Source organism: Oncorhynchus mykiss, unplaced genomic scaffold (genome assembly GCF_013265735.2).
Source record: "Oncorhynchus mykiss isolate Arlee unplaced genomic scaffold, USDA_OmykA_1.1 un_scaffold_404, whole genome shotgun sequence".
Taxonomy (NCBI): domain Eukaryota; kingdom Metazoa; phylum Chordata; class Actinopteri; order Salmoniformes; family Salmonidae; genus Oncorhynchus; species Oncorhynchus mykiss.
In genome coordinates, this window is record NW_023493851.1 from 57,137 (window position 1) to 80,832 (window position 23,696).

At 40.8% G+C, this 23,696-nt stretch overlaps 1 protein-coding gene and 9 non-coding genes across 10 annotated transcripts; 1 reads left to right on the forward strand and 9 right to left on the reverse strand.

Moving 5' to 3' along the window:
• Positions 1 to 482: 482 nt before the first annotated feature.
• On the reverse strand, positions 483 to 564 carry trnas-aga. Its single transcript has one exon. It is a non-coding gene; the product is annotated as a tRNA-Ser (tRNA).
• A 1,743-nt stretch (positions 565 to 2,307) lies between these two features.
• Positions 2,308 to 2,389, reverse strand: trnas-aga. The gene has a single exon. It is a non-coding gene; the product is annotated as a tRNA-Ser (tRNA).
• Positions 2,390 to 2,695: 306 nt separating this feature from the next.
• On the reverse strand, positions 2,696 to 2,778 carry trnal-cag. Its single transcript has one exon. It is a non-coding gene; the product is annotated as a tRNA-Leu (tRNA).
• Positions 2,779 to 5,137: 2,359 nt separating this feature from the next.
• LOC118955531 (piggyBac transposable element-derived protein 4-like) lies at positions 5,138 to 9,622 on the forward strand. The gene is made up of 2 exons (XM_036974102.1): positions 5,138 to 5,443; positions 7,291 to 9,622. Exons 1-2 carry the CDS (start codon positions 5,259 to 5,261, stop codon positions 9,002 to 9,004), a joined length of 1,899 nt encoding a protein of 632 aa, XP_036829997.1. The 5' UTR covers positions 5,138 to 5,258; the 3' UTR covers positions 9,005 to 9,622.
• Positions 9,623 to 10,327: 705 nt separating this feature from the next.
• Positions 10,328 to 10,410, reverse strand: trnal-cag. The gene has a single exon. It is a non-coding gene; the product is annotated as a tRNA-Leu (tRNA).
• Positions 10,411 to 11,764: 1,354 nt separating this feature from the next.
• trnas-aga lies at positions 11,765 to 11,846 on the reverse strand. The gene has a single exon. It is a non-coding gene; the product is annotated as a tRNA-Ser (tRNA).
• Positions 11,847 to 13,274: 1,428 nt separating this feature from the next.
• On the reverse strand, positions 13,275 to 13,357 carry trnal-cag. The gene has a single exon. It is a non-coding gene; the product is annotated as a tRNA-Leu (tRNA).
• A 2,213-nt stretch (positions 13,358 to 15,570) lies between these two features.
• trnal-cag lies at positions 15,571 to 15,653 on the reverse strand. The gene has a single exon. It is a non-coding gene; the product is annotated as a tRNA-Leu (tRNA).
• A 2,833-nt stretch (positions 15,654 to 18,486) lies between these two features.
• Positions 18,487 to 18,568, reverse strand: trnas-aga. The gene has a single exon. It is a non-coding gene; the product is annotated as a tRNA-Ser (tRNA).
• Positions 18,569 to 22,528: 3,960 nt separating this feature from the next.
• Positions 22,529 to 22,611, reverse strand: trnal-cag. The gene has a single exon. It is a non-coding gene; the product is annotated as a tRNA-Leu (tRNA).
• Between the last annotated feature and the right edge of the window lie 1,085 nt (positions 22,612 to 23,696).

Genomic DNA, 23,696 nt, shown 5'->3' on the forward strand with positions numbered 1-23,696 from the left:
TTACCTGTGGCTTGACTTTAGATGTGGCCAGTTCGATTACCCTGCAGCCTAAGAGTGTCTTCAGAATATGGCCAATTTGACATGAATTTAAAAATGCCTCAGTTAGGACCAAAAAAGTGTCTGGAGCTTCCCGTCAGGGTAAGAGTGACAACAGGTTTCCACATGTCAAAATGGGGGAAATCTTAGCAAATGGCTTAATGGTTATTCATGAGAATCGTGTTGTTGTATTGTTGAGTGTATCATGGGATCTCACCTGAAATCTGTGGCTTGACTACAAACCTGTAACCTATGCTACTGTGGCCTATAGAGCTAGAAGGCTGGATAACCAGGTGTGTAAAGGTGTGAAGTGGGATAGATGGCCTGCAGTCCTATCCCAAATGGACAACTAATCCCTATGTACTTGCGGAGATCTGAGAGGATGCGATTGGTATAAGAAACACGACTAAACTTCAACCTCCGGAGGGGTCAAAAAAATGCATTTTCGTTGTCGGCAGGATTTGAACCTACGCCGGAAGATCCTAATGGATTTCTAGTCCATCGCCTTAACCACTCGGCCACGACAACGTTGACAGAAGAAAACAGGCTTGTTAGGAGTGAATGGGCCAACAGGCATAGCCTACAGAAAGTGAAATTTAACAACTGAAAGATAATGCAGTAACTCATTATAATGCAATAACACAAAATGTTCCCCTCATTCATTTGTTATTAAGTCCAGCTGTTTTCTTATTTAACCTTGATCTTTGCTCAGCTCCAGAAGGTCTGCATTTGAGAGTGTTTATTATGAATTGTTATTTCACTGTGTGAAGTTGTTATTTCATCATTCTTATTATTACTGCTGAGCAGCATGACTCCTGAGAGGCACTAAAAAACTGTCAGAAGTGGGATTGAACCCACGCCTCCATGGGAGACTGCGACCTGAACGCAGCGCCTTAGACCGCTCGGCCATCCTGACTACAGCACAGTAACTGGGTATCGGGTTAAAGTGTATGCGGTAAAAGTAGAAATATGAACAACGCTCTAAAATCACCACAGAGACCAGAACAACTATGCACGATACTGACTTGCACTTTCAATAGTCATTTGTTTTTATAAATTAAAAAGTCCAGTCATTGATTTAACCTCAATATGGCCTTCAATGGGAAAGAGTAGTAAATCGTCATTGAATGAGCGCTAAACTGGCATCAGAATATGGCCATTCTGATATAAATGATAAAATTCCTCAGATAAGACTGAAAAAGTGTCTGGAAATATCAGCAACCATCAGGGTAAGAGTGACAACAGGTCCACATGGGGGAAATCCTTACAAATGGCTTAATGAGTCATTTCAACGCAATCGTGTTATTATTTATTTTCAGGGTTTAACAAGGCAGCTCACCTGTGATTTGACATTAGATGCGGCGACTTTGATTACCCTGCAGACGATATTTTTGTTCTTCCCGCCAATACAATCCACTGACAACGACCGACGAGTTCTGCGTTCCTAGATTATTTTTGTTATTTGCCTGTTTGGGGCCCGCCTGTGAAATTGCGCGATTCTTGCAATTCTCTTTCAGCCTCTCATCAACTAGCTGTTTTTGCAGAATATTACAAATACGATAGTTATTCACTACTCATATTAACTAGGTGTCATTTACGTTACCTTAAGTCATTTATTTTTCAACTGGATTTTACAAAGGTGCATGACATGCAGGCGCTAAAAAGTTGTCAGGAGGGGGTTTCAAACCATGCCTATAGGGGAGTCTGCGACCTGAATGACTTAATGGTTATTTTCAATGCAATCAAGTTTTTTCTTTTTCTTTTAGGGTTTAACAAGGTTTCTCACCTGTTACCTGTGGCTTGACTTTAGATGTGGCCAGTTCGATTACCCTGCAGCCTAAGAGTGTCTTCAGAATATGGCCAATTTGACATGAATTTAAAAATGCCTCAGTTAGGACCAAAAAAGTGTCTGGAGCTTCCCGTCAGGGTAAGAGTGACAACAGGTTTCCACATGTCAAAATGGGGGAAATCTTAGCAAATGGCTTAATGGTTATTCATGAGAATCGTGTTGTTGTATTGTTGAGTGTATCATGGGATCTCACCTGAAATCTGTGGCTTGACTACAAACCTGTAACCTATGCTACTGTGGCCTATAGAGCTAGAAGGCTGGATAACCAGGTGTGTAAAGGTGTGAAGTGGGACAGATGGCCTGCAGTCCTATCCCAAATGGACAACTAATCCCTATGTACTTGCGGAGATCTGAGAGGATGCGATTGGTATAAGAAACACGACTAAACTTCAACCTCCGGAGGGGTCAAAAAAATGCATTTTCGTTGTCGGCAGGATTTGAACCTGCGCAGGAAGATCCTAATGGATTTCTAGTCCATCGCCTTAACCACTCGGCCACGACAACGTTAACAGAAGAAAACAAGCTTGTTAGGAGTGAATGGGCCAACAGGCATAGCCTACAGAAAGTGAAATTTAACAACTGAAAGATAATGCAGTAACTCATTATAATGCAATAACACAAAATGTTCCCCTCATTCATTTGTTATTAAGTCCAGCTGTTTTCTTATTTAACCTTGATCTTTGCTCAGCTCCAGAAGGTCTGCATTTGAGAGTGTTTATTATGAATTGTTATTTCACTGTGTGAAGTTGTTATTTCATCATTCTTATTATTACTGCTGAGCAGCATGACTCCTGAGAGGCACTAAAAAACTGTCAGAAGTGGGATTTGAACCCACGCCTCCATGGGAGACTGCGACCTGAACGCAGCGCCTTAGACCGCTCGGCCATCCTGACTACAGCACAGTAACTGGGTATCGGGTTAAAGTGTATGCGGTAAAAGTAGAAATATGAACAACGCTCTAAAATCACCACAGAGACCAGAACAACTATGCACGATACTGACTTGCACTTTCAATAGTCATTTGTTTTTATAAATTAAAAAGTCCAGTCATTGATTTAACCTCAATATGGCCTTCAATGGGAAAGAGTAGTAAATCGTCATTGAATGAGCGCTAAACTGGCATCAGAATATGGCCATTCTGATATAAATGATAAAATTCCTCAGATAAGACTGAAAAAGTGTCTGGAAATATCAGCAACCATCAGGGTAAGAGTGACAACAGGTCCACATGGGGGAAATCCTTACAAATGGCTTAATGAGTCATTTCAACGCAATCGTGTTATTATTTATTTTCAGGGTTTAACAAGGCAGCTCACCTGTGATTTGACATTAGATGCGGCGACTTTGATTACCCTGCAGACGATATTTTTGTTCTTCCCGCCAATAAAATCCACTGACAACGACCGACGAGTTCTGCGTTCCTAGATTATTTTTGTTATTTGTCTGTTTGGGGCCCGCCTGTGAAATTGCGCGATTCTTGCAATTCTCTTTCAGCCTCTCATCAACTAGCTGTTTTTGCAGAATATTACAAATACAATAGTTATTCACTACTCATATTAACTAGGTGTCATTTACGTTACCTTAAGTCATTTATTTTTCAACTGGATTTTACAAAGGTGCATGACATGCAGGCGCTAAAAAGTTGTCAGGAGGGGGTTTCAAACCATGCCTATAGGGGAGTCTGCGACCTGAATGACTTAATGGTTATTTTCAATGCAATTGAGTTTTTTCTTTTTCTTTTAGGGTTTAACAAGGTTTCTCACCTGTTACCTGTGGCTTGACTTTAGATGTGGCCAGTTCGATTACCCTGCAGACTATAAGAGTGTCTTCAGAATATGGCCAATTTGACATGAATTTAAAAATGCCTCAGATAGGACCAAAAAAGTGTCTGGAGCTTCCCGTCAGGGTAAGAGTGACAACAGGTTTCCACATGTCAAAATGGGGGAAATCTTAGCAAATGGCTTAATGGTTATTCATGAGAATCGTGTTGTTGTATTGTTGAGTGTATCATGGGATCTCACCTGAAATCTGTGGCTTGACTACAAACCTGTAACCTATGCTACTGTGGCCTATAGAGCTAGAAGGCTGGATAACCAGGTGTGTAAAGGTGTGAAGTGGGATAGATGGCCTGCAGTCCTATCCCAAATGGACAACTAATCCCTATGTACTTGCGGAGATCTGAGAGGATGCGATTGGTATAAGAAACACGACTAAACTTCAACCTCCGGAGGGGTCAAAAAAATGCATTTTCATTGTCGGCAGGATTTGAACCTACGCAGGAAGATCCTAATGGATTTCTAGTCCATCGCCTTAACCACTCGGCCACGACAACATTGACAAAAGAAAACAGGCTTGTTAGGAGTGAATGGGCCAACAGGCATAGCCTACAGAAAGTGAAATTTAACAACTGAAAGATAATGCAGTAACTCATTATAATGCAATAACACAAAATGTTCCCCTCATTCATTTGTTATTAAGTCCAGCTGTTTTCTTATTTAACCTCTCTGATCTACCGATCCCGGATCCGGGTTTGAATTCAACAACATACGGTGTTCGCCACAAATAGTCATATTAAACATTCATGAAAATACAAGTGTCTCACATGCTTCAAAAGCCTAGAATCTTGCTAATCCAACTGCGTTGTCATATTTAAAAAATAATTTATTGCGAAATAATAAGCTGCGTTTATCTGAGCATAGACCCCCATATCAAACTACTTATTCAACCAGCACTTGCGTAACAAAGTCACAGATTACATTGAAATAAATCGTTTACCTTTGAAGATCTTGCTCTGGTTGCAATCCCAAGGCTCATTGTTACACAATGAATGGTCGTTTGTTCGGTTAAATCCATGTTTTATAGCCTAACACGAAACATTTTGTGAACGCTTATCTCGTTGAATTTCCTGTCATACAATTTTCAAAGTAACGTCCAACGTAAAGAGACTCTCTTTTCCTCGTCTTTTCCCTCTCTTTCCAGTCATGTTTGGTTTACTTGCAATCAACTCTTTGTTTGGAACGCAATCAACCCTGATGGGCCATTTTGCGGGCTCTATTGATATGGTAATACCGATTGGAAGACAACACGTGAGGAGCCCATTGCGCAGCAATTATATGACCACTGTCTTGTTGATTGACTCTATTTTAACCCAATGACCACTGATCTTCTTGAAATCTAGCTGGGTAGATAGCCAATGAGCAGATGTAACTGGAAATATCCCATGATTCATTGTTGTAAGACAAACCTATTCACTGGACGCTGGCGTAAAGACCGTTCTTTCGCCATTGCCAATTGAACCGTGAAGGAGTGACTCTAATTACGCACAGACGTTTTTCAGTAATTTGCTACTTCAACTGTTTATTTCGCGAATAAAATGGCAAATAAGTCTAAGAAAGCGACCTCTAAGACTAGATACACGAATGTAGAAATGATTTTGGAAGAGATTGACCGGGAAAGTGAGACAGATTTGGCAGAGATTGAAGACTCCATTAGCTCCCATAGTTTCGATTCTGAAACTGAGGCATATTTTTTGAACGGAGAGGACATCGTTTTGGACTGGTAAGTTGCTCTCATGCTAATGCCGTTGTTTGACTTTAATATAAAATATTATTAGTGATTGTTTTTACATTTTATTTGCAAAAATGGCTAAAGTACACGTTAGCTAGCCATTGTGAGTGAGGGCCTGTTTCTTTGAGAACGCATGGTCTACCTAAATAGCCTATTTTGGGGCTGGCCCATTTCACTTTGTCAATTGATGTGGAACAGCACTTTATATACATGTTTATTATAGCTGTTTTTACATTTTATTAGCAATATATAGCGATGTAATGAAATGGCTAAAGTGCACGTTAGCTTGTCATTGTGAGTGCCTGTTTCTTTGAGAACGCATGGTCTACCCAAATAGCCTATTTTGGGGCTGGCCCATTTCACTTTGTCAGTTGATGTGGAACAGCACTTTATATACATGTTTATTATAGCTGTTTTTACATTTTATTAGCAATATATAGCGATGTAATGAAATGGCTAAAGTGCACGTTAGCTTGTCATTGTGTGCCTGTTTCTTTGAGAACGTATGGTCTACCCAAATAGCCTATTTTGGGGCTGGCCCATTTCACTTTGTCAGTTGATGTGGAACAGCACTTTATATACATGTTTATTATAGCTGTTTTTACATTTTATTAGCAATATATAGCGATGTAATGAAATGGCTAAAGTGCACGTTAGCTTGTCATTGTGAGTGCCTGTTTCTTTGAGAACGCATGGTCTACCTAAATAGCCTATTTTGGGGCTGGCCCATTTCACGTTGTCAATTGATGTGGAACAGCACTTTATATACATGTTTATTATAGCTGTTTTTACATTTTATTAGCAATATATAGCGATGTAATGAAATGGCTAAAGTGCACGTTAGCTTGTCATTGTGAGTGCCTGTTTCTTTGAGAACGCATGGTCTACCCAAATAGCCTATTTTGGGGCTGGCCCATTTCACTTTGTCAGTTGATGTGGAACAGCACTTTATATACATGTTTATTATAGCTGTTTTTACATTTTATTAGCAATATATAGCGATGTAATGAAATGGCTAAAGTGCACGTTAGCTTGTCATTGTGAGTGCCTGTTTCTTTGAGAACGCATGGTCTACCTAAATAGCCTATTTTGGGGCTGGCCCATTTCACTTTGTCAATTGATGTGGAACAGCACTTTATATACATGTTTATTATAGCTGTTTTTACATTTTATTAGCAATATATAGCGATGTAATGAAATGGCTAAAGTGCACGTTAGCTTGTCATTGTGAGTGCCTGTTTCTTTGAGAACGCATGGTCTACCCAAATAGCCTATTTTGGGGCTGGCCCATTTCACTTTGTCAGTTGATGTGGAACAGCACTTTATATACATGTTTATTATAGCTGTTTTTACATTTTATTAGCAATATATAGCGATGTAATGAAATGGCTAAAGTGCACGTTAGCTTGTCATTGTGAGTGCCTGTTTCTTTGAGAACGCATGGTCTACCTAAATAGCCTATTTTGGGGCTGGCCCATTTCACTTTGTCAGTTGATGTGGAACAGCACTTTATATACATCTTTATTATAGCTGTTTTTACATTTTATTAGCAATATATAGCGATGTAATGAAATGGCTAAAGTGCACGTTAGCTTGTCATTGTGAGTGCCTGTTTCTTTGAGAACGCATGGTCTACCTAAATAGCCTATTTTGGGGCTGGCCCATTTCACTTTGTCAATTGATGTGGAACAGCACTTTATGTTCCCTGTCCTCAATATGCATGTTTATTATAGCTGTTGATACAGGGCTACTCCCTGTACTCTATATGTATGTTTATTATAGCTGTTGATACAGGGCTCATATGTGAAACTATTCTAACTGAACATTTTCTTTCACAGTGGCACTGACTCCGACTGGGAGCCCCCAGTGCCAAGGTGTCCATCCCCCTCTGAAGCTGGTTCATCCAGCTGTACCCCTGCTGTCTCTGGCTCCACACCTCCCGGGCCATCTAGAGGTGTGAAGAGGAAGAGGGGAAGTGTGCCACCCACTAACAGAGGGACAGAAGGGCGTTGGCACACCATCCTAGAAGATGATGTGGAGCCACCACAACCAACTTTCAGGCCGAAAAGGAAGCCAGGACCTCAGGTGAACCCGACCTCCACTTACACCCCCCTTCAGCTTTTCCAACTGTTTTTTACACCATCTGTTGTAGGTTCGCTCGTGTCCAACACAAATAAGAATGGGAAGAAGAAACAAGCAGGCAAAAAGGTAGCATGGAAGCCCATATCCATGTCAGATCTTTTCTGCTACCTTTCACTTGTTATCTACATGGGGCTGGTGAAGCTGAAAAGCCTGAAGGACTACTGGAAAACGTCATCTCTGTACCAACTGCCTTTCCCCATGACTGTTATGTCCTGCAAAAGGTTTCTGATTATTTCACAGGCGCTTCACATCAGTGACCCAAAGGTTGATGAAGAGAATGAGAAGAAGAGAGGCACAGCAGCGTTTGATAGACTGTGCAAGATCAAACCGCTCTACCACAGCATCGTCGAGGCCTGCAAGACGTACTTTCAGCCTGCCCAGAACGTGTCAATCGATGAGAGGATGGTAGCCTCAAAGGCAAGAATTGGCCTCAAACAATACATGAGAAACAAACCAACCAAGTGGGGTTACAAGCTGTTTGTTTTGGCTGATTCTGTATGTGCCTACACATGCAATTTCTTTGTCTACGAGGGGAAGAACAGTTTTGCTACCGGTAAGGGACTCAGCTATGACTCTGCAATGGAGTTATTGGATTTTCAACTGCTAGGGAAGGGCTACAAACTGTTTGTGGATAACTTCTACACAAGCCCTACCCTGTTTGCAGACCTAAGGAAGCTGGATGTATGGGCTTGTGGCACCATTCGTACCAACAGGGTGGGCTTTCCGAAGACTAAGGTGAACGACATGCCTAAGCGGGCTGAGCGGGGGAGCATGCGATTGATCCGTGAAGATGGCCTGCTTTTTGTAAAGTGGATGGATACCAGAGAGGTGGTGATGTGCTCCACTATCCACAAGTCCTTCAGTGGGGATCATGTTGTCAGGCGTGTGAAGGATGGTGCCGGGGCATGGAAAACCAAAAATGTCCCCATTCCAACTGCAGTGAAGGACTACAACAAGAGCATGGGAGGAGTCGACCTTTCGGACGCGCTAATCGGCTACTACAATGTTCTCCACAAGACAATGAAATGGTACAAGACCTTCTTCTATCATTTCATCGACATCGCCGTGGTGAATGCATTCATCCTACACAAGGAAATGGCGACGAGCTGTGGAAAGCCCTTCCTCTCACAGAAAGCCTTCAGAGAGCAGCTCATCAAGGAGCTTGCTGGCTACAGCACCACTGCACCAAGCCCTGTCCCTTCTGCTCCTGCCACAGGTGTTCATCTGCCCAAATATATTTGTGCAGGCATGGATGTGCCTAAGGGCCAAAAGGGCACAGCATGGAGGCGTTGCTGTGTTGTCTGCAAGATGAAGTCTCCCATCACATGCCCCACATGCTCAGTGACCCTCTGCTTTACATCGGAGCGAGACTGCTATGGCATCTGGCATCAGCAGCAGAACATTGTCTAGAGTTTTGGCAATGTTGGTGGGGTTATATGGCAAAGTGGTTCTGCGGTCTAGCTGAGAACACCAGTCTGCAGTCTAGCTGAGAACACCAGTCTGCAGTCTAGCTGAGCTATATCTTATATCTGGAGTATTTTTTCCTGTCTTATCCGGTGTCTTGTGTGAATTTAAGTCTGCTCTCTTTCTCTCCTTTCTCTCAGTGGACTTGAACCCCTGGGACCATGCTTCAGGACTACCTGACATGATGACTCCTTGCTGTCCCCCAGTCCACCTGGCCTTGCCGCTGTTCCAGTTTCAACTGTTCTGCCTGCGGCTATGGAACCCTAAACTGTACATTTTTTTCTCTTGGGGTGCTGTACTGTTGCACACTCTACAAACACTGTGATCTCCACCCGGCACAGCCAGAAGAGGACTGGCCACCCCTCATTGCCTTGTTTCTTCCTAGGTTTTTGCCTTTCTAGGTTGTTTTTCCTGTTTTTCCTATTTGATACAGGACTGAGGATGTGTAAGTGTGTAAATAGTTACCCATGTTACTTTGTAAATGTGTATATATATATTTTTTTTCATAACATTTTTTTCAAAAAAAAATGTTTACAAAAAAATTTCAATTTTTTTTTGAAATTTAAAAAAAAAAAAATGTTACATTTTTTTTCAGAAATTTTTAAAATTTCATAAATTTTTTAAATTTTTGTGGGGGGGTGTGTTAGAATACCATTTTGGTATTTTGTATATAGTTATTGGTTTCAAAATGTGTACTTCACCAATTTGGCCACTTGGGTACATTTGGTCTACTTGTGTGGGACACCTGGGTGACTTTATAATAAATGTTATGTAGCACACTCATTTTGGAAGTTATCATTCTGAAATTTTGCACAAGTACTGTTGCCCTCTTAATTTTTTCAAGAAAATTGTCCCCATCATCTTATCTGAATTTTTGTTTTATCTTGTTCATTTGAAAGATGATGATACAAAAATAAATAGAAAAAACGCATGTTTTTTTCCATAGTTTTATCTAAACCAGATCTAGTGTGTGTGTTATTCTCCTACATTCAATTCACATTTACACAAACTTCAGAGTGTTTTCTTTCAAATGGTACCAAGAATATGCATATACTTGGTTCTGTGCCTGAGCTACAGGCTGTTAGATTTGGGTATGTCTTCAGGCGGAAATTGCACAAAGTAGGGGGGTAGTTCTATCTTTGCTCAGCTCCAGAAGGTCTGCATTTGAGAGTGTTTATTATGAATTGTTATTTCACTGTGTGAAGTTGTTATTTCATCATTCTTATTATTACTTCTGAGCAGCATGACTCCTGAGAGGCACTGAAAAACTGTCAGAAGTGGGATTTGAACCCACGCCTCCATGGGAGACTGCGACCTGAACGCAGCGCCTTAGACCGCTCGGCCATCCTGACTACAGCACAGTAACTGGGTATCGGGTTAAAGTGTATGCGGTAAAAGTAGAAATATGAACAACGCTCTAAAATCACCACAGAGACCAGAACAACTATGCACGATACTGACTTGCACTTTCAATAGTCATTTGTTTTTATAAATTAAAAAGTCCAGTCATTGATTTAACCTCAATATGGCCTTCAATGGGAAAGAGTAGTAAATCGTCATTGAATGAGCGCTAAACTGGCATCAGAATATGGCCATTCTGATATAAATGATAAAATTCCTCAGATAAGACTGAAAAAGTGTCTGGAAATATCAGCAACCATCAGGGTAAGAGTGACAACAGGTCCACATGGGGGAAATCCTTACAAATGGCTTAATGAGTCATTTCAACGCAATCGTGTTATTATTTATTTTCAGGGTTTAACAAGGCAGCTCACCTGTGATTTGACATTAGATGCGGCGACTTTGATTACCCTGCAGACGATATTTTTGTTCTTCCCGCCAATACAATCCACTGACAACGACCGACGAGTTCTGCGTTCCGAGATTATTTTTGTTATTTGCCTGTTTGGGGCCCGCCTGTGAAATTGCGCGATTCTTGCAATTCTCTTTCAGCCTCTCATCAACTAGCTGTTTTTGCAGAATATTACAAATACGATAGTTATTCACTACTCATATTAACTAGGTGTCATTTACGTTACCTTAAGTCATTTATTTTTCAACTGGATTTTACAAAGGTGCATGACATGCAGGCGCTAAAAAGTTGTCAAGAGGGGGTTTCAAACCATGCCTATAGGGGAGTCTGCGACCTGAATGACTTAATGGTTATTTTCAATGCAATCAAGTTTTTTCTTTTTCTTTTAGGGTTTAACAAGGTTTCTCACCTGTTACCTGTGGCTTGACTTTAGATGTGGCCAGTTCGATTACCCTGCAGCCTAAGAGTGTCTTCAGAATATGGCCAATTTGACATGAATTTAAAAATGCCTCAGTTAGGACCAAAAAAGTGTCTGGAGCTTCCCCTCAGGGTAAGAGTGACAACAGGTTTCCACATGTCAAAATGGGGGAAATCTTAGCAAATGGCTTCATGGTTTTCATGAGAATCGTGTTGTTGTATTGTTGAGTGTATCATGGGATCTCACCTGAAATCTGTGGCTTGACTACAAACCTGTAACCTATGCTACTGTGGCCTATAGAGCTAGAAGGCTGGATAACCAGGTGTGTAAAGGTGTGAAGTGGGACAGATGGCCTGCAGTCCTATCCCAAATGGACAACTAATCCCTATGTACTTGCGGAGATCTGAGAGGATGCGATTGGTATAAGAAACACGACTAAACTTCAACCTCCGGAGGGGTCAAAAAAATGCATTTTCGTTGTCGGCAGGATTTGAACCTGCGCAGGAAGATCCTAATGGATTTCTAGTCCATCGCCTTAACCACTCGGCCACGACAACATTGACAGATGAAAACAGGCTTGTTAGGAGTGAATGGGCCAACAGGCATAGCCTACAGAAGGTGAAATTTAACAACTGAAAGATAATGCAGTAACTCATTATAATGCAATAACACAAAATGTTCCCCTCATTCATTTGTTATTAAGTCCAGCTGTTTTCTTATTTAACCTTGATCTTTGCTCAGCTCCAGTAGGTCTGCATTTGAGAGTGTTTATTATGAATTGTTATTTCACTGTGTGAAGTTGTTATTTCATCATTCTTATTATTACTGCTGAGCAGCATGACTCCTGAGAGGCACTAAAAAACTGTCAGAAGTGGGATTTGAACCCACGCCTCCATGGGAGACTGCGACCTGAACGCAGCACCTTAGACCGCTCGGCCATCCTGACTACAGCACAGTAACTGGGTATCCGGTTAAAGTGTATGCGGTAAAAGTAGAAATATGAACAACGCTCTAAAATCACCACAGAGACCAGAACAACTATGCACGATACTGACTTGCACTTTCAATAGTCATTTGTTTTTATAAATTAAAAAGTCCAGTCATTGATTTAACCTCAATATGGCCTTCAATGGGAAAGAGTAGTAAATCGCCATTGAATGAGCGCTAAACTGGCATCAGAATATGGCCATTCTGATATAAATGATAAAATTCCTCAGATAAGACTGAAAAAGTGTCTGGAAATATCAGCAACCATCAGGGTAAGAGTGACAACAGGTCCACATGGGGGAAATCCTTACAAATGGCTTAATGGGTCATTTCAACGCAATCGTGTTATTATTTATTTTTAGGGTTTAACAAGGCAGCTCACCTGTGACTTGACATTAGATGCGGCGACTTCGATTACCCTGCAGACGATATTTTTGTTCTTCCCGCCAATACAATCCACTGACAACGACCGACGAGTTCTGCGTTCCGAGATTATTTTTGTTATTTGCCTGTTTGGGGCCCGCCTGTGAAATTTGCTTGATTCTTGCAATTCTCTTTCAGCCTCTCATCAACTAGCTGTTTTTGCAGAATATTAAAAATATGTTAGTTATTCACTACTCATATTAACTAGGTGTCATTTACGTTACCTTAAGTCATTTATTTTTCAACTGGATTTTACAAAGGTGCATGACATGCAGGCGCTAAAAAGTTGTCAGGAGGGGGTTTCAAACCATGCCTATAGGGGAGTCTGCGACCTGAATGACTTAATGGTTATTTTCAATGCAATCGAGTTTTTCTTTTTCTTTTAGGGTTTAACAAGGTTTCTCACCTGTGACCTGTGGCTTGACTTTAGATGTGGCCAGTTCGATTACCCTGCAGACTATAAGAGTGTCTTCAGAATATGGCCAATTTGACATGAATTTAAAAATGCCTCAGATAGGGTCTGCATTTGAGAGTGTTTATTATGAATTGTTATTTCACTGTGTGAACTAAAAAACTGTCAGAAGTGGGATTTGAACCCACGCCTCCATGGGAGACTGCGACCTGAACGCAGCGCCTTAGACCGCTCGGCCATCCTGACTACAGCACAGTAACTGGGTATCGGGTTAAAGTGTATGCGGTAAAAGTAGAAATATGAACAACGCTCTAAAATCACCACAGAGACCAGAACAACTATGCACGATACTGACTTGCACTTTCAATAGTCATTTGTTTTTACAAATTAAAAAGTCCAGTCATTGATTTAAAACCTGTTTAGGATATGGCAGACATATGCCCCCTTTGGAGAGATTGGGTACCCCTAGTAAACTGAAAAAAAAATCTGTCAACAATTGCTAATATATGCAAATAAAAATTATTATTGGATAGAAAACACTCTAAAGATTCTAAAACCGTTGGAATTATGTCTGTAAGTATAGCAGAACTCACAGGGCAGGCATTCTTCCAAACTAGTTTTTGTGGCCATGAAAGTTGGAGCAACTTTGACGTCATGGCCCCCACCCTTCCCAACCAGTTATGATTCTGGGGAGACTTTATATCTCTTCCGCTAGATGTCCTCTTTCAGTAGAGCTTTGAATCGTTCAAATCCCGCGAGAATTGACCCTATGGGAGTGAAATTAGTGCGTGCCACGAGAAAATAGGCTGTGCGTAGGGGCGCGAATTGGTCCCAGCCATTCCTTTGTTCCAGCACTCAAGAGAGGGGCAGACGATGGCCGATTGAATTGAAGTTTGTTTTGTGTGTCTAAAACATCATAAAGCTTGCTTCTGCACTTAGTTTGACCTGTTTAGTCGACATATAATATGTAATTTTGAAGTTTTGATGCGCAACTTTTCCGGACCAGAGGACGTTTTGGGTGCATTTCAGCTGATGTTATTAGCCTGTTAGATCTCTAGGGGCGCTATTTCATTTTTGGATAAAAAACGTTCCCGTTTTAAGCGCGATATTTTGTCACGAAAAGATGCTCGACTATGCATATTCTTGACAGTTTTGGAAAGAAAACACTCTGAAGTTTCAGAATCTGCAAAGATTTTGTCTGTAAGTGCCCCAGAACTCATTCTACAGGCGAAACCAAGATGATGCATCAACCAGGAATTAGCAGAATTTCTGAAGCTCTGTTTTCCATTGTCTCCTTATATGGCTGTGATTGCGCAAGGAATGAGCCTACACTTTCTGTCGTTCGCCCAAGGTCTTAGCAGCATTGTGACGTATTTGTAGGCATATCATTGGAAGATTGACCATAAGAGACTACATTTTCCAAGTGTCCGCCTGGTGTCCTGCGTGGAATTCGGTGCGCAATTGCCAGCTGCTTGTACTTTACCATTTGATTCAGGGGAGAAAGCATGTGTCCAAGAACGATGTATCAATGAAGAGATATGTGAAAAACACCTTGATGATTGATTCTAAACGTTTGCCATGTTTTCAGTCGATATTATGGAGTTAATTTGGAAAAAAGTTTGCGTTTTGAGGACTGAATTTTCGGGGTTTTTTTGGTAGCCAAATGTGATGTATAAAACGGAGCTATTTCTAATACACAAAGAATCTTTTTGGAAAAACTGAGCATCTGCTATCCAACTGAGAGTATCCTCATTGAAAACATCAGAAGTTCTTCAAAGGTAAATTATTTTATTTGAAGGCTTTTATGTTTTTGTTGAAATGTTGCGTGCTGGATGCTAACGCTAATGCTAACGCTAAATCCTTTGTTTGCTAGCTACTGTTACACAAATTATTGTTTTCCTATGGTTGAGAAGCATATTTTGAAAATCTGAGATGACAGTGTTGTTTACAAAAGGCTAAGCTTGCGAGATGGCATATTTATTTCATTTCATTTGCGATTTTCATGAATAGTTAACGTTGCATTATGGTAATGACCTTGAGGCTGTAGTCACGATACCGGATCCGGGTTTGGGAGATCAGAGAGGCTAACTAGGTGTCATTTACGTTACCTTAAGTCATTTATTTTTCAACTGGATTTTACAAAGGTGCATGACATGCAGGCGCTAAAAAGTTGTCAGGAGGGGGTTTCAAACCATGCCTATAGGGGAGTCTGCGACCTGAATGACTTAATGGTTATTTTCAATGCAATCGAGTTTTTCTTTTTCTTTTAGGGTTTAACAAGGTTTCTCACCTGTTACCTGTGGCTTGACTTTAGATGTGGCCAGTTCGATTACCCTGCAGACTATAAGAGTGTCTTCAGAATATGGCCAATTTGACATGAATTTAAAAATGCCTCAGATAGGGTCTGCATTTGAGAGTGTTTATTATGAATTGTTATTTCACTGTGTGAACTAAAAAACTGTCAGAAGTGGGATTTGAACCCACGCCTCCATGGGAGACTGCGACCTGAACGCAGCGCCTTAGACCGCTCGGCCATCCTGACTACAGCACAGTAACTGGGTATCGGGTTAAAGTGTATGCGGTAAAAGTAGAAATATGAACAACGCTCTAAAATCACCACAGAGACCAGAACAACTATGCACGATACTGACTTGCACTTTCAATAGTCATTTGTTTTTATAAATTAAAAAGTCCAGTCATTGATTTAAGACCTGTTAAGGATATGGCATACATATGCCCCCTTTGGAGAGATTGGGTACCCCTAGTAAACTGAAAAAAAATCTGTCAAAAATTGCTAATATATGCAAATAAAAATTATTATTGGATAGAAAACACTCTAAAGATTCTAAAACCGTTGGAATTATGTCTGTAAGTATAGCAGAACTCACAGGGCAGGCATTCTTCCAAACTATTTTTTGTGGCCATGAAAGTTGGAGCAACTTTGACGTCATGGCCCCCACCCTTCCCAACCAGTTATGATTCTGGGGAGACGTTCTATCTCTTCCGCTAGATGTCCTCTTTCAGTAGAGCTTTGAATCGTTCAAATCCCGCGAGAATTGACCCTATGGGAGTGAAATTAGTGCGTGCCACGAGAAAATAGGCTGTGCGTAGGGGCGCGAATTGGTCCCAGCCATTCCTTTGTTCCAGCACTCAAGAGAGGGGCAGACGATGGCCGATTGAATTGAAGTTTGTTTTGTGTGTCTAAAACATCATAAAGCTTGCTTCTGCACTTAGTTTGACCTGTTTAGTCGACATATAATATGTAATTTTGAAGTTTTGATGCGCAACTTTTCCGGACCAGAGGACGTTTTGGGTGCATTTCAGCTGATGTTATTAGCCTGTTAGATCTCTAGGGGCGCTATTTCATTTTTCATTTTTGGATAAAAAACGTTCCCGTTTTAAGCGCTAATACAAAGACGCAAGACTTGAAACCAAACGATGTATTGGGTAAGTCTGAAGCCTTCCAGAACATTCTGAACGAAGACCATCGAAGGTAAGGGAATATTTATGCTTAAATCTGTGTTTCTGTTGACTCCAACATTACGTAGAAATGTAGCTTGGAACTGAGCGCCGTCTCAGCATATTGAATAGTGTGCGATTTCTGTAACGTTAAAAGTAAATCTAACAAAGCGGTTGCATAAAGAAGCAGTGTATCTTTCTAACTATATGTAGAACATGTATATTTAGTCAAAGTTTATGATGTCTATTTACGTTACCTTGCCGCGCTACCTAGATTTCCTGCGGGCATTTTTGAGTAATTTCTGAACGTGAACTCACTGTAAATGGACATTTATGGATATAAATGGCATATTATTGAAAAAAAAAATGTAATGTGTAACATGTCATATTACTGTCATCTGATGAAGATTTTCAAAAGGTTAGTGAACGATTTATTTTTTAATCCTGCGTTTGTTGATTGCATGTTTTGGCTATTCAAATGAGCTGTGTCTGGTGGTGGTTTTACATATATATGTGCTATGTTTTCGCCGTAAAACATTTTAGAAATCTGACTTGCTGGCTAGATGAACAAGGTGTTTATCTTTCATTTGAGCTATGGACTTGGACTTGTTAATGTGTGGAGGTTAATTATTTTTAAGAATATTTTTGCGTTCCATGCGCCACCGTTTCAGCTGAACGTGGGAGGGTTGATTCCCAATTGGGAACCAATATCGTAGACAGGTTAACCTCAATATGGCCTTCAATGGGAAAGAGTAGTAAATCGCCATTGAATGAGCGCTAAACTGGCATCAGAATATGGCCATTCTGATATAAATGATAAAATTCCTCAGATAAGACTGAAAAAGTGTCTGGAAATATCAGCAACCATCAGGGTAAGAGTGACAACAGGTCCACATGGGGGAAATCCTTACAAATGGCTTAATGGGTCATTTCAACGCAATCGTGTTATTATTTATTTTTAGGGTTTAACAAGGCAGCTCACCTGTGACTTGACATTAGATGCGGCGACTTTGATTACCCTGCAGACGATATTTTTGTTCTTCCCGCCAATACAATCCACTGACAACGACCGACGAGTTCTGCATTCCGAGATTATTTTTGTTATTTGCCTGTTTGGGGCCCGCCTGTGAAATTGCGCGATTCTTGCAATTCTCTTTCAGCCTCTCATCAACTAGCTGTTTTTGCAGAATATTAAAAATACGTTAGTTATTCACTACTCATATTAACTAGGTGTCATTTACTTTACCTTAAGTCATTTATTTTTCAACTGGATTTTACAAAGGTGCATGACATGCAGGCGCTAAAAAGTTGTCAGGAGGGGGTTTCAAACCATGCCTATAGGGGAGTCTGCGACCTGAATGACTTAATGGTTATATCCAATGCAATCAAGTTTTTTCTTTTTCTTTTAGGGTTTAACAAGGTTTCTCACCTGTTACCTGTGGCTTGACTTTAGATGTGGCCAGTTCGATTACCCTGCAGACTATAAGAGTGTCTTCAGAATATGGCCAATTTGACATGAATTTAAAAATGCCTCAGATAGGACCAAAAAAGTGTCTGGAGCTTCCCGTCAGGGTAAGAGTGACAACAGGTTTCCACATGTCAAAATGGGGGAAATCTTAGCAAATGGCTTAATGGTTATTCATGAGAATCGTGTTGTTGTATTGTTGAGTGTATCATGGGATCTCACCTGAAATCTGTGGCTTGACTACAAACCTGTAACCTATGCTACTGTGGCCTATAGAGCTAGAAGGCTGGATAACCAGGTGTGTAAAGGTGTGAAGTGGGATAGATGGCCTGCAGTTCTATCCCAAATGGACAACTAATCCCTATGTACTTGCGGAGATCTGAGAGGATGCGATTGGTATAAGAAACGCGACTAAACTTCAACCTCCGGAGGGGTCAAAAAAATGCATTTTCGCTGTCGGCAGGATTTGAACCTGCGCAGGAAGATCCTAATGGATTTCTAGTCCATCGCCTTAACCACTCGGCCACGACAACAGTGACAGAAGAAAACAGGCTTGTTAGGAGTGAATGGGCCAACAGGCATAGCCTACAGAAAGTGAAATTTAACAACTGAAAGATAATGCAGTAACTCATTATAATGCAATAACACAAAATGTTCCCCTCATTCATTTGTTATTAAGTCCAGCTGTTTTCTTATTTAACCTTGATCTTTGCTCAGCTCCAGAAGGTCTGCATTTGAGAGTGTTTATTATGAATTGTTATTTCACTGTGTGAAGTTGTTATTTCATCATTCTTATTATTACTGCTGAGCAGCATGACTCCTGAGAGGCACTAAAAAACTGTCACAAGTGGGATTTGAACCCACGCCTCCATAGGAGACTGCGACCTGAACGCAGCGCCTTAGACCGCTCGGCCATCCTGACTACAGCACAGTAACTGGGTATCGGGTTAAAGTGTATGCGGTAAAAGTAGAAATATGAACAAAGCTCTAAAATCACCACAGAGACCAGAACAACTATGCACGATACTGACTTGCACTTTCAATAGTCATTTGTTTTTATACATGAACAAGTCCAGTCATTGATTTAACCTCAATATGGCCTTCAATGGGAAAGAGTAGTAAATCGCCATTGAATGAGCGCTAAACTGGCATCAGAATATGGCCATTCTGATATAAATGATAAAATTCCTCAGATAAGACTGAAAAAGTGTCTGGAAATATCAGCAACCATCAGGGTAAGAGTGACAACAGGTCCACATGGGGGAAATCCTTACAAATGGCTTAATGGATCATTTCAACGCAATCGTGTTATTATTTATTTTTAGGGTTTAACAAGGCAGCTCACCTGTGACTTGACATTAGATGCGGCGACTTCGATTACCCTGCAGACGATATTTATGTTCTTCCCGCCAATATAATCCACTGACAACGACCGACGAGTTCTGCGTTCCGAGATTATTTTTGTTATTTGCCTGTTTGGGGCCCGCCTGTGAAATTGCGCGATTCTTGCAATTCTCTTTCAGCCTCTCATCAACTAGCTGTTTTTGCAGAATATTAAAAATACGATAGTTATTCACTACTCATATTAACTAGGTGTCATTTACGTTACCTTAAGTCTTTTATTTTTCAACTGGATTTTTACAAAGGTGCATGACATGCAGGCGCTAAAAAGTTGTCAGGAGGGGGTTTCAAACCATGCCTATAGGGTCTGCGACCTGAATGACTTAATGGTTATTTTCAATGCAATCAAGTTTTTTCTTTTTCTTTTAGGGTTTAACAAGGTTTCTCACCTGTTACCTGTGGCTTGACTTTAGATGTGGCCAGTTCGATTACCCTGCAGACTATAAGAGTGTCTTCAGAATATGGCCAATTTGACATGAATTTAAAAATGCCTCAGATAGGACCAAAAAAGTGTCTGGAGCTTCCCGTCAGGGTAAGAGTGACAACAGGTTTCCACATGTCAAAATGGGGGAAATCTTAGCAAATGGCTTCATGGTTATTCATGAGAATCGTGTTGTTGTATTGTTGAGTGTATCATGGGATCTCTCCTGAAATCTGTGGCTTGACTACAAACCTGTAACCTATGCTACTGTGGCCTATAGAGCTAGAAGGCTGGATAACCAGGTGTGTAAAGGTGTGAAGTGGGATAGATGGCCTGCAGTCCTATCCCAAATGGACAACTAATCCCTATGTACTTGTGGAGATCTGAGAGGATGCGATTGGTATAAGAAACACGACTAAACTTCAACCTCCGGAGGGGTCAAAAAAATGCAATTTCGTTGTCGGCAGGATTTGAACCTGCGCAGGAAGATCCTAATGGATTTCTAGTCCATCGCCTTAACCACTCGGCCACGACACCGTTGACAGAAGAAAACAGGCTTGTTAGGAGTGAATGGGCCAACAGGCATAGCCTACAGAAAGTGAAATTTAACAACTGAAAGATAATACAGTAACTCATTATAATGCAATAACACAAAATGTTCCCCTCATTCATTTGTTATTTAGTCCAGCTGTTTTCTTATTTAACCTTGATCTTTGCTCAGCTCCAGAAGGTCTGCATTTGAGAGTGTTTATTATGAATTGTTATTTCACTGTGTGAAGTTGTTATTTCATCATTCTTATTATTACTGCTGAGCAGCATGACTCCTGAGAGGCACTAAAAAACTGTCAGAAGTGGGATTTGAACCCACGCCTCCATGGGAGAATGCGACCTGAACGCAGCGCCTTAGACCGCTCGGCCATCCTGACTACAGCACAGTAACTGGGTATCGGGTTAAAGTGTATGCGGTAAAAGTAGAAATATGAACAACGCTCTAAAATCACCACAGAGACCAGAACAACTATGCACGATACTGACTTGCACTTTCAATAGTCATTTGTTTTTATAAATTAAAAAGTCCAGTCATTGATTTAACCTCAATATGGCCTTCAATGGGAAAGAGTAGTAAATCGTCATTGAATGAGCGCTAAACTGGCATCAGAATATGGCCATTCTGATAGAAATGATAAAATTCCTCAGATAAGACTGAAAAAGTGTCTGGAAATATCAGCAACCATCAGGGTAAGAGTGACAACAGGTCCACATGGGGGAAATCCTTACAAATGGCTTAATGGGTCATTTCAACGCAATCGTGTTATTATTTATTTTTAGGGTTTAACAAGTCAGCTCACCTGTGACTTGACATTAGATGCGGCGACTTCGATTACCCTGCAGACGATATTTTTGTTCTTCCCGCCAATACAATCCACTGACAACGACCGACGAGTTCTGCGTTCCGAGATTATTTTTGTTATTTGCCTGTTTGGGGCCCGCCTGTGAAATTGCGCGATTCTTGCAATTCTCTTTCAGCCTCTCATCAACTAGCTGTTTTTGCAGAATATTAAAAATACGATAGTTATTCACTACTCATATTAACTAGGTGTCATTTACGTTACCTTAAGTCATTTATTTTTCAACTGGATTTTACAAAGGTGCATGACATGCAGGCGCTAAAAAGTTGTCAGGAGGGGGTTTCAAACCATGCCTATAGGGGAGTCTGCGACCTGAATGACTTAATGGTTATTTTCAATGCAATCGAGTTTTTTCTTTTTCTTTTAGGGTTTAACAAGGTTTCTCACCTGTTACCTGTGGCTTGACTTTAGATGTGGCCAGTTCGATTACCCTGCAGACTATAAGAGTGTCTTCAGAATATGGCCAATTTGACATGAATTTAAAAATGCCTCAGATAGGACCAAAAAAGTGTCTGGAGCTTCCCGTCAGGGTAAGAGTGACAACAGGTTTCCACATGTCAAAATGGGGGAAATCTTAGCAAATGGCTTCATGGTTATTCATGAGAATCGTGTTGTTGTATTGTTGAGTGTATCATGGGATCTCATCTGAAATCTGTGGCTTGACTACAAACCTGTAACCTATGCTACTGTGGCCTATAGAGCTAGAAGGCTGGATAACCAGGTGTGTAAAGGTGTGAAGTGGGACAGATGGCCTGCAGTCCTATCCCAAATGGACAACTAATCCCTATGTACTTGCGGAGATCTGAGAGGATGCGATTGGTATAAGAAACACGACTAAACTTCAACCTCCGGAGGGGTCAAAAAAATGCATTTTCGTTGTCGGCAGGATTTGAACCTGCGCAGTAAGATCCTAATGGATTTCTAGTCTATCGCCTTAACCACTCGGCCACGACAACGTCGACAGAAGAAAACAGGCTTGTTAGGAGTGAATGGGCCAACAGGCATAGCCTACAGAAAGTGAAATTTAACAACTGAAAGATAATGCAGTAACTCATTATAATGCAATAACACAAAATGTTCCCCTCATTCATTTGTTATTAAGTCCAGCTGTTTTCTTATTTAACCTTGATCTTTGCTCAGCTCCAGAAGGTCTGCATTTGAGAGTGTTTATAATGAATTGTTATTTCACTGTGTGAAGTTGTTATTTCATCATTCTTATTATTACTGCTGAGCAGCATGACTCCTGAGAGGCACTAAAAAACTGTCAGAAGTGGGATTTGAACCCACGCCTCCATGGGAGACTGCGACCTGAACGCAGCGCCTTAGACCGCTCGGCCATCCTGACTACAGCACAGTAACTGGGTATCGGGTTAAAGTGTATGCGGTAAAAGTAGAAATATGAACAACGCTCTAAAATCACCACAGAGACCAGAACAACTATGCACGATACTGACTTGCACTTTCAATAGTCATTTGTTTTTATAAATTAAAAAGTCCAGTCATTGATTTAACCTCAATATGGCCTTCAATGGGAAAGAGTAGTAAATCGCCATTGAATGAGCGCTAAACTGGCATCAGAATATGGCCATTCTGATATAAATGATAAAATTCCTCAGATAAGACTGAAAAAGTGTCTGGAAATATCAGCAACCATCATGGTAAGAGTGACAACAGGTCCACATGGGGGAAATCCTTACAAATGGCTTAATGGGTCATTTCAACGCAATCGTGTTATTATTTATTTTTAGGGTTTAACAAGGCAGCTCACCTGTGACTTGACATTAGATGCGGCGACTTCGATTACCCTGCAGACGATATTTATGTTCTTCCCGCCAATACAATCCACTGACAACGACCGACGAGTTCTGCGTTCCGAGATCATTTTAGTTATTTGCCTGTTTGGGGCCCGCCTGTGAAATTGCGCGATTCTTGCAATTCTCTTTCAGCCTCTCATCAACTAGCTGTTTTTGCAGAATATTAAAAATACGATAGTTATTCACTACTCATATTAACTAGGTGTCATTTACGTTACCTTAAGTCATTTATTTTTCAACTGGATTTTACAAAGGTGCATGACATGCAGGCGCTAAAAAGTTGTCAGGAGGGGGTTTCAAACCATGCCTATAGGGGAGTCTGCGACCTGAATGACTTAATGGTTATTTTCAATGCAATCGAGTTTTTTCTTTTTCTTTTAGGGTTTAACAAGGTTTCTCACCTGTTACCTGTGGCTTGACTTTAGATGTGGCCAGTTCGATTACCCTGCAGACTATAAGAGTGTCTTCAGAATATGGCCAATTTGACATGAATTTAAAAATGCCTCAGATAGGACCAAAAAAGTGTCTGGAGCTTCCCGTCAGGGTAAGAGTGACAACAGGTTTCCACATGTCAAAATGGGGGAAATCTTAGCAAATGGCTTCATGGTTATTCATG

Coding starts and splice junctions, on each gene's coding strand:
- LOC118955531 (XM_036974102.1), top strand. CDS start 5,259: ATGGCAAATAAGTCTAAGAAAGCGACCTCTAAGACTAGATACACGAAT. Junction 5,444..7,290: donor GAGGACATCGTTTTGGACTG/GTAAGTTGCTCT, acceptor TTTCTTTCACAG/TGGCACTGACTCCGACTGGG.